This window comes from Tasmannia lanceolata, unplaced genomic scaffold (genome assembly GCF_043159265.1).
Source record: "Tasmannia lanceolata isolate RefF3 unplaced genomic scaffold, GAP_Taslan_0.1 ptg000013l, whole genome shotgun sequence".
NCBI classification, from domain to species: Eukaryota; Viridiplantae; Streptophyta; class Magnoliopsida; order Canellales; family Winteraceae; genus Tasmannia; species Tasmannia lanceolata.
In genome coordinates this window covers 8,851,786-8,862,577 of record NW_027518690.1, presented here as the reverse complement: position 1 = coordinate 8,862,577, position 10,792 = coordinate 8,851,786, and the positions used below count along the sequence as shown (strand labels likewise).

The 10,792-nt window shown below is 38.4% G+C and overlaps 1 protein-coding gene across 4 annotated transcripts in view; it reads left to right on the top strand.

Moving 5' to 3' along the window:
- Positions 1-2,002: 2,002 nt before the first annotated feature.
- LOC143889709 (ARM repeat superfamily protein) overlaps positions 2,003-10,792 on the top strand; it is a 52,590-nt gene continuing 43,800 nt past the window's right edge. For 3 of the 4 annotated variants that reach the window (XM_077394013.1, XM_077394012.1, XM_077394011.1), the window contains exons 1-10: positions 2,003-2,374; positions 4,850-4,948; positions 5,118-5,342; positions 5,536-5,655; positions 6,711-6,794; positions 6,881-6,940; positions 7,348-7,476; positions 7,682-7,743; positions 7,963-8,019; positions 9,745-9,868. In XM_077394013.1, coding sequence (XP_077250128.1) covers positions 2,165-2,374; positions 4,850-4,948; positions 5,118-5,342; positions 5,536-5,655; positions 6,711-6,794; positions 6,881-6,940; positions 7,348-7,476; positions 7,682-7,743; positions 7,963-8,019; positions 9,745-9,868 — 1,170 coding nt within the window. In that variant the 5' untranslated portion in view covers positions 2,003-2,164. The remainder of the gene's footprint in view (positions 2,375-4,849; positions 4,949-5,117; positions 5,343-5,535; positions 5,656-6,710; positions 6,795-6,880; positions 6,941-7,347; positions 7,477-7,681; positions 7,744-7,962; positions 8,020-9,744; positions 9,869-10,792) is intronic. The other variant, XM_077394014.1, reaches the window with a different exon arrangement.

Below are 10,792 nucleotides of genomic sequence, written 5' to 3'. Positions count from 1 at the left end.
TTTTGGGCTCATGTTTTTTCGTAAGAGGGGCTACGGGGATGAAAAAAAATCTAAGAAGCATGCTCTCTATCTATCTCCCTCTCTCTCTCTCTCTCATTTGATTTTCATCTGTGTAGATCTATCTCCATCCAACTCCTTTTTATCCAAACACCTTCTTACACCATTGTGAGAAAAATCTAGAACTTAGCCCACATTTTTTAAGTCGGTTGGTCCAGGGCTATTAGCACGACTTCCGCCTGTAATAATACTCAATATGTGTGTGTACGATGCTTTATTCTTTTGCGACTTAGATGTCTAAAAACATACACTTTTGGAAGTCAAACGCCTGTACTATCTATTGGGGGTAAAATTCACCACCCGACGAGGAGCTCACGCATGGTGTTCAGAGATCCAAAAGGTTGTTAAGGGCAAAAAGGTAATTTTGATGTATTTATTGAAACCCTAAAAACCACGGTTACGTGGGATAAACTTGAAAACTGACATTTCAAGAAACTCAACCAATTGGGCGAGAGTCCGGCAACATCACTTCAATGCCTGAGACTCTGGTCTCTAGAGGGGGACAGAACTTCAAGGTGCTCATCTCACCTTTTGACTTGCATGTCCTAAAGCTCCTGTCTTACAAGAGAGCTCAATTCGTATTGTTGCCACATCTGACTTAGGCATCGCAGATTCCCCCATAGTCCATCTCTGATCTTCTTTCTGACACTCTTTTTTGGTTGCAAATCATCTCCTCCCGAGTTAGCTTAGCATGTTTCACTTTCTGGGAGTCAGTCTGGATTTCAATGACCATACTTTCCATGGTCCTTTTGAACTTTAACCATTCTTAGAATATCTAGAATTTAACGTCAGTCTTAAAACCATTCTTAGAAGGGGTTTGTTCGAATTCAAAGTTAGAAGTTTTTATACCATGTAAGCCTGAATAGTCAAGTATTTTTTTTTAAGTATTGTACTGGTCACACTGTTGAGAGTTCGGCTTACCAGACTTCCTGCCGGAGACGATGGAAGTCTTGCCGGAGTCGATGTATGACTTGCAAGACTTGATGGAGGAAGAATAGGGTTTGCGAAGGAGGAAGAAAAGAGTTCGCAAAAGATCGTGAATGAGTTGCTTTTTCCTTTCATCGGTAACTCTGATTCCTCGAAAAATCTGACGCTTTTGGGCAGATTTTGAGAGGCGAAAAATTAGTGGACACGTCATTTATTACGGATTCCACATGGGATGGGACACACCATTTCTTATTCCATGCAACAAAACAGCCACTTTTTAGTCATTTACATGGATTTGGGCTCTTTTCCGTTTCCTTTCCGCCCAAAACACGCAATTGAACAGACCCTGCAGGATGGGGATAGGGATTCCCCGCCATCGTCGAAGCTAGACCTAGCAAGAAGTGACTCGGACCCGCAGGTCGACCTGGCCCACCCGGGTTTTCCGGCTCCGGGTCCCAAAATATTGACCCGTTTCAAAGTGACCTGCGGGTCAACCCGGCCCGTCAAAACAGGTCCAGGCCGGGTGTACCTGCGGGTGCCCCACAATAGAATTTAGGATTTTTTTTTACTCTTTCATAAAACAGTGTAAAAAAAAGTGAAAAAGATAAACATCATCGATTTCTTCTTCTGTTTGCTCAACTCGACGGCTCCACCGACTCCATCTCTCTCGATTCTCCGACTCCGTCACCCATTTCCGATGGCCTCGCCGGCCGCCCTGTCACCTCCACTCCAGCCAGGTCTCTCTGTGTGTGTATGAGTTATGAGATTATAAAATGTTCTTACTTTTACCTTTTCTCCAATCTCTTCCACTTAGCTTTTCCTCGAAATTCTAGTTGAAGAGGGCATTGGACGGGGACAGGGAATGGGGAATGCAGGCCCCCGCCCCGTCACCTGGCCATGTACAGAAACAAAAGATGTACTGCGCGTGTGCCCTATTTGCTTCCCAGTCGCGCGAACGACATTAACATCCTTATAAAGGATGAGAAAACACATTAGTGACATTACATCCGCATCTGGTTCCCTCAAAAAGCCATTTTCCCCATTCCTCCTCCTTCACTCTCTCGCACCACCTGTTCATTCCGCAGCCGTCCGATCTAATCTCGCTGGATGAACTCCATGCGTCCCTCTCTCTAATTCTGTTCACTCGTGTTTTTTAATTTCCTCATCGGAAGTGAGGAAGATGGAGCTCCAATACAAAGTCGCTCAAGCCGTGCACGTATTAAACCACGACTCTGAGTCATGTAATCGAATAGAGGCGAACCAATGGCTCGTCCAATTCCAACAAACCGATTCCGCTTGGGAGGTCGCCACTTCTCTCCTCACTTCCGATCTCTCTTTCCTCCTCGATTTCGAAGTCGAGTTCTTCGCTGCTCAGATCCTCAAACGCAAGGTATGCCCTAATTCCTTTTTTTTTTCTTCTCAGAATATCAATACCTGTTAGGATCTTGACTTGATGTTACGAGCCCGTTGATACCACAACCAATGTGTGTTCAGAGAAAAGTCCTAGGGTTCGTGGTAGGCCATAGAGGCATTGGAATAGACTATTCTATGACCAAGCATGTTGATTTTGATGGAACATGAGATATAGAAACAAGAGTGGAGTAGAATGGTTTGTGTTTGTGTATGCTAAACACAAATGAGATGATAAACGACCCTTCTTTCTCCACTCATTCTTATTTTTCATAGAAAAAGAAGAAATGGGAAGTTTTTTTTATTGCGGCCTTTCAATATATACAGGGGAAATAATGATATGATTAAGCTGTGTCACTCGGAGCAAGGAAATGCAGGATAACAATTATTTGATTTTATGTCTGTACAAATTTAGAATTAGTCTAAAAAAAGGAAATGTGGGATAAGGGAATTTATGTAATTTTCATGATGCAACAATATTAGTAAATACTGCCATTTCAAAAAAATAAAATAAAATTAGTAAATACTCTTTTGATTATGGGCACATGCCAACTGGCACGTGTTAACACTCAAAGTGATATTGTTCAAAAGGGATACAAAAGGGTAAATTTGATTAGGCTCAGTTGCAGTTTGTGAGTTGCATTTTGACTTCGCTGCTTTGCTAAGATTTACATCATTCATTGCTTATATTGGCTAGGGAGAGATACTTGAGGTGTCCCTTTTATAGATGAGGTTGGGACTTCTGATGCAGGTGAAGCTACCAAGAACGTGCGGCGTGGAACAATTTCTTATTTTCAACTTCTATTTTCGTCATTTTATTTGTAACCAGCTTTTTAGGCATCAAAACCTTGTTTGTTTGGCTTGATTTTGGTCTCATTAGAATGATTTTTCGATTTCCTATCTAACGAGCCCAAGATCACACTATTTGGACTTGATAGGAGGAAGTTATGGGCAATTTACGGATGTAGTGCATGCCTATTACGAGAATTTTATTTTAGGGTTATTTTAGCTTTTATTTAAGTTACTTTAGATGAATTGCTCATATTAGTTGTTTAGATCTTAAGTTAGCTTTTAGGGTCTATTTTCCTTATAAATAGATATCATCAAAGAAAATTGGTCTTTAGGCTTCTGAGTTCTTTGAGAGCTTTTGGGTTGCTAGGATTAGCCCATGTAGGAGTATTTTCCAGTTTCGCTCTCAGAAGCTCGACTTCGACGGGATCGAAGTAAATATTAACCTTTTCGATGGCAATCAAAATATTCTATTCCCTGCAACGGTGATCGAAATGATTTTTTTTCTTTATTTTATCTTTTTTGCCTTCTACATTAGGAAGGAGAGATCGATCAGGATGTTAACCATAGAATAAGAGCAGGTTGGTTGGAGTGGAAGCTTGCCTCAGGAGTTCTGTGCGACCGTAAAATCCCTACCAAGTTGAAGGGAAAGTTTTATAAGACAGCTGTGAGGGCAGCCATGTTGTACAGCTCAGAATATTGGAAGCAGCATGTGCACAAGATGAGTGTAGCGGAGATGCGAATGCTTAGATGGATGTGCGGCCACACAATGCTAGATAGAATTAAAGACGAAGACATTCGTAAAAAGGTGGGGGTGGCTCCAATTGAGGAGAAGATGAGAGAGCATCGCTTAAGATGGTTTGGCCATATCCAACGTAGGCCCTTGGATGCTCCGGTGAGAAGAGGCGACTTGTGCCAAATTGATGGAGTAAAAGAGGTAGGGGCAGACCGAAAACAACTTGGGTAGAAACAGTGAAGAAAGACTTGATAGCTAGGAACATAACAAAGAACATGACCTTGGATAGGATAGAATGGAAGAAAATGATCCACGTAGAAGAACCCAACTAGAACCAGGATTAGAGCCGGGTAGATTCCTTTTACCTTCTTTATGAATTTTTTCTAAAGGATTCATTTAGCCGACCCCAACTAGTTTGGGACAAAGGCTTTGTTGAGTTGAGTTGAGATTTTATCTTTTTGCCTCTGCTGCTACGCATGAGGAACCTCCGGGTTTCTTACTGCATCAACTTCCCATCAACATTGAAACCGTCACACACACACACACACACACACACACACACACACACACACACACACACACACACATATATATATATATATATATATATATATATATATATATATATATATATTTTGAATGGTGCAAACTGTGACATATATAAGTTCTTATCTGCAGATAAGATATCTTTTAAAATGTGATCACGAGGCAATAAAATTATAGCCAGCATATGCATGTGTTGCCTGATGGGCCAGATATGTTCATTGTTCTCTATCTTTTTCTTTCGTCCTATTGGCTAGAATCTTGGTCGTGCACTAGTCCTTCCAGCCTTTTCATTACTCAGCTTTTTTGTTCTCAGTTATCCGATAGCCTTCTATGACTCTCTGCATCTTCTTCAACTGCCCATTAATTCATGTTTTCACTCTACAGATCCAAAATGAAGGGTATCACTTGCAGCTGGAAGCTAAAGATGCTTTGCTAAATGCTCTTCTTCTTGCTGCAAAAAGGTTCAGCTTGGGTCCTCCGCAGGTGCTCTATCTTTGGAAACTATTCTATGCTGTCAGTGTATGATGTTTTAAATAGAGGACTACATATTCCTCTTTTTTAATATCTGATTATTGCTTTAAGTTTCCTCTTCAGACTTCTATAGTCTGAATGAAGTATTTGTGGTATTGACTGGGACTTTTGCTTGTTACAGCTCTTAACACAAATCTGTCTTGCATTATCAGCACTCGTACTTCGTGCAGTAGGACATAAGAAGCCGATTGAGCAGTTATTTGTCAGTCTTCACAAGTTGCAGAGCCAAGATAATGGTAATATAGCTGTTTTAGAGATGCTTACTGTTCTACCAGAAGAAATCATCGAGGATCAAAACTCTGATTGTAATATAAATTCCGCTCGTAGGTTCCAGTACAGCCAAGAGGTTTGTGAGTTTTCTTAATAAAATGTGGTTTGCGTGATTGTTTTTGTTTAAATATATAGTTTTCCTTTGTTTCTTATGAGCCATAATTGTTTTTCTTTTGTTTTCTTTTGCATAATAGTGATTATCTCTTCCTGCTTCATGTAGATGGATATATTTCTTCTGCTCATTTGTCAACCTTTATTGTCTTATGCAGCTTCTTTCCAACACTTCCACTGTTCTTGAATTCCTGCTGCACCAATCTGAGCGAAGGGTTGACGATGGTATTCAACTTGGTGAGAGGAATCGTAAAATTTTGCGATGTTTGCTGAGTTGGGTAAGTTATTTTTAAAGTTTATGCCTTTGCACCATGATGATTCCCTTTAGATCATGATGCTATATGATGATTCCCTTGTGATCATGATACTTTCATGATAATAAAGTTACAATGTATATCCATTCTCACCTTCAAGTAATGATGGAAAGTTGCCACCTTCTTCTATCTAGTTAGTAGCAAGTATTGGGTGATACTCAAGTTCCACCTAAAACTTTGAACTGGCTTGCTTAGATTTATCATGGTCATTATTTGTAGATGGAATGAAACATGGCTATTGATTTCAATAAAACATCTAAATAATAAGAGTTTGATGTAATATGCACATTAAAAATAGTTGAAATTTGCATGTTTCATGGGATGTTACATTTGCAGGTTGCATGAGATATGAACAGTTCAACTATGAACCACATCTAAATGATCTGGTGTTTTGGGTGTTCAATTGATGTTGAAGTGTTTCTTTCCGAAAATATGTGCACTGGATTTTTTTTGCTTTTCTAGTAAGTGAAAATAAAAATTACGTAAATGGCAAAAGATCAAAGCAACTACTCTTACTTCAAAGGTTGGTGAAGCTACATATTTGGCATGCATTCCATGCTCTTTGGAAGTTACACTCAACATCATCACTTGCTAGTTTACCTGCTTGCAAATAGCTTTCAAATTTGATATGAAAATGTGCCTATAGAAAACACATACAGTTGGCATTAAAAAAAAAGGAAAGAAAAGAAAAGAAAGAAAACACATAGTAAGAAGTGTTTTGACATTCTACTACTTAAACTGAAACTCTGATTTTTACTAGTCAATCTTTCATAGTAGCTGTTTGGGTGTACTTATCATGTAAGAAGTGTATTGACATATTTTACTTCTTAAACTGGGACTCAGATTTTTGCTTCTTGATCTTTTATTGTAGCAGTCTATGTGGGCTTGTCATGATAACCATTGTCTAATAATGCTATGTCTTTGGGCCATAGGACTGTGGAAGTTCAGTTCTATGGACCATATTTCAAATTTGATTGGAAGTCCTAAATTGTTGTCCTTAAAGCTTAGCTAAATTTCAGGTCCGCGCAGGCTGCTTCTCCGAGATTTCACCATCCTCTTTGCCAACACACCCACTTCTTAATTTTGTCTTCAACTGTTTGCAAGTATGTTAATCCTTCTATTTTCACAGTTCTGATTTTTATATTGAATTCAGAAATGCACTAAATTATTTCTATGTGAATGGACTTAGGTTCCGTCGTCATTTGATCTGGCCATTGAAGTTCTCATTGAGCTTGTGAGTCGTCATGAGGTATGGATGTGCAATTTGAATTTTACGTATAGATGGTGGTATATTATTTATGGATATTTATTTTGAACACAAAGACACAGATTTCCCATCATAGATGGAAGATTCCTATTGGCAATATCATTTTGGTTTTATTCCTTTGAAGTTTGAATTGTATCAAATTTTTAATCTCTTGTGTAAATTGGGAGAGCCATCCCCAAATTAAAATGTTCCTTCAGTCTGCATTCCTTTTCATCATATAAAAAGATGAATAGATACATTTTATGAGACTCACATAGCATATTAGCTAAAATCATTTGTATCTATTTCCAGATTAAAATTTCATTTTTAGTGAATAACATTTTTTGCATGTACTTATGCTGGGAAACTGCCTTTATTTTCTCTGCTTTGAGCTGTTGTTGCTATGGCAGGGTTTACCCCAGGTTTTGTTGTTCAGAGTACAGTTTCTTAAAGAAGGACTTCTACTACCCTCTCTTACTAATAGAGATGAGAAAGTAATTGGTGGTATTGCATGCTTGATGTCAGAAATTGGCCAAGCAGTAAGTGTCTACTTTTTTTATATAGAATGGGAAAATTTTCACCTGCCCTGATTTTTTCCGTTCCAGTGAATGTTGAGTTGGACCTGAGGTTTTGAATTATGGATACTAAGTAACTATTTGGTTGCCTATACTTAAAACTATTTTCGTTATGAAATTATCCTTTAAATCTCATGATTAATTTATTTATTGATTGTTTGTATATTAGGCACCAGCTTTGATAGCAGAAGCCAGTACAGAAGCACTTGTTCTTGCAGATGCACTTTTGAGGTAGTATCTAAATCTCATTAGTTTACATTTAGTTCTGTAAATGTTCTGCCATTTTTCTGTAGTTGTTTTGCGCTTAAGATACCGTGTGGGACGGAAACTTCCCTGCCACCTCTCAGATTAGTCCATATTTTATGCTAGATGGTTGTACTGTATGTTGTGTACACGCAATGGGGCAGACTCTGAACCAACCACTAAGTCTTTCTATTTCTATCTTGACAGTTGTGTAGCTTTTCCAAGTGAAGATTGGGAGATTTCGGACTCTACACTGCAATTTTGGTATTCTTTTTGCTTTTTAGTCGTTTTTCTTTATTGTTTATTAGTTTTCTTTGAATGGTTTTATTATTTATTAGTTTTTAAAGGTGTATTGATGAACTGTAGTTTTTGGAGACAGAGTAGAAGAAGATGCAGAATTAGCTGTTAGGAAATTTGACAATTTATTCAGATATCTTGTAGCATGCAGAATCCTATGTATCCATGTATCCAATTTTGTTTGTACTGGACTAAAACCTTTCCCTCTCCCTCTTTTCTAATTGGTACTAATATCAGATAATATCTTGCATTTCTTTATTTTCTTTACAAAGTTTCCCCCCCTGAACTTCTTAATATACCAGCGGTAGTTGAAGATAAAAAAAAATATAGTAATTAGTACCGACATCCCGTCTACTGGCGTGAGGCGTTAATGTCAAGCATTGCTTTAGAAATTGGAGGAGAAACAAATGCTATATACACATTGGTAAACAGAGATTTATCTTGGGTCCTAAATGGATACATGAGAGTTGTTAGATTTACCTACGGGAAAAGTTGTTGTTGGTTGTGGATGTGTGCACATAGTGAAGTGTCTTATGGTTCAGTTGATCATATCAAGGCACAACTTGTGGCTAAAGGTTACTCCCAAACATATGGTATTAGACTATATTGAGACCTTTTCACCTGTTGCCAAGCTCAGATCTATTCGTATTATTATTTCTCTTCCTAGTCTCCATTGGCCTATTTTTGAGTTAGATGTTGCTAATGATTTGGACGATTTGGCCTTTATGCTTTTCCTATTACAAATATAATATTATGGCTGGAGTTTGCATGGTTCTCCACGAATTGGACATGCGTCTATTTATTAGGTCCACCACCTCTACCTTGTTACTGTATCTGTTAGTATGTTGTAGCCCAGTAATATCCTCAACGAACTTCGATGAGTTTTTGCTTTAGATGGTGGATTCTTTGGCCACTTCTTTTGGGACATAATCCCAGAGTGATCCTTAGCCTTTGTGGTTGAAGGTGAAAGCTAGTGCTTCATGATAGTCGAATCTTTGGCTGCTTTTTCAGAGGTCTATTTTTTCATCTCATCTCCTTTACCATCTTTCGAAATCTGAAATCTAGTGCTTCACGATCTCAAGGCTGTCGTCATCTATTGAAATTCAAAAGCTTCATTGAATCCAGATCCACCAAGTTGTAATCATGATCTGCATACATATCCCAACTTACATACCAGATGATGAGAAGACCTAATTAACCTAATTATACTATTTAATCTTGACTTCTAATAAAGCCCTGCATGTTTGTTATCTAGCCCGATTTCATTAATAAGTTCACTTTCATCCAATTTCATTGACTGTGGAGTGTTCAACTGTTCATAAATAGAGCATTTGTACTATATCATTATGTGGTTTTCTTCTTTCAGTTTAATACAATTTTTCCACTGTGAAGTGCTTTTATCTTTCTATCAGTGGTCTCAATTAGAATCTTGAAAATTAAATCTATTTTGTGAAGCTTGTGAATGTCTAATTGCTGGTTGCCTGTACTTTTTAATTTTTTTTTAAAATATGTTGAGATTATTTCTTACTATCATACCTCCTATTTAATATTTATATCTTTTGCTGGCTGATCCTTTCTATGACAAGGTTGAAATATGCATAGTGACAATAAGAGTATTATGTATTTTTAGAATCCATCCTCCATCTAGTGTGCTAACTATGTTCTCCATTTCTCCTTTTTTCCTTTTCACAGGTGTAGTTTAGCAAGCTATCTCCTTGGCCAAGATTTAGACAAGGCCAGTCATCGGAAAATTGTGGAAGACATGTTTTTGCCTATATTCTCAGCATTACTTGATGCTCTTTTGTTACGTGCTCAGGTAATACTCATTGTCTTCCCATCATATATTGCTTTTGACTATAAACTGATATCGTCTTATCTCTCATGCCTGAATAATTCTTATTGCTTTTTGGTGGTTGCTTGCATGAATAATTTTCTGCCACCAATGCTCTTGTGATCTGTTGATTTTTTGAAAGCTTTTCACTACGTAATTCTTTTCCTTAATTTATTCAGCATTTAGCAACTGTATTTCACATTGTGGTTTGGAAATTCAACGTAGACAATATAAATGCTTACAGAGAAAGTGTACACAATGACTTTCAATTGACCTTGGTCATTTGTGTCACTCACTGCCTGGGGCCTGTGTCTGAAGTCCGATGGTAGTTGTGGTGTCAAAACCAAGGTTGCCAGAGCGGGAATCGAAAGCGGGGATCGAAGGCTCCCAGGGAAGAATCCTGCTCAAGGTTGCCAGAGCGGGAATCGAAACGGGAATCGAAGGCTCCCAGGGAAGAATCCTGCTTCTAGACGGCTCACGGCTTGCATGTACAAGATCGTAGTGAAATCGCCTCTTCTTTATCGATAGGATTCCCATCATTTGCAGTCTCCGGCGAAGGAGACAAGGGCGAGGCACCGAACATGTTCTATATTTGGTCAAAACCGTCAAACCAGATTTTGGCATGTCTCCACGACAAGGTTGGCACTGTTGTCCTTTGCTATGTTGGTTGTTTAGGAAGTAGGGCTTTCAGGTCTTGGGATTGTGGGCAGTGGCACTATTTTACAGTCACAGTCCTTTGCAGGGGAAGATGAAGTCCGCTCCCAAATGGAGATTTATTGGGCTCTTCTGTATTTATATCACATATAATTTATTTCATATCTATGTATGGACTGATAGAGAAATCTGTGCTGTGAATAATGGTGGATTTTTTATGTGTCTTTTGATTTAGGCTCATCTCCATCCTAAGTC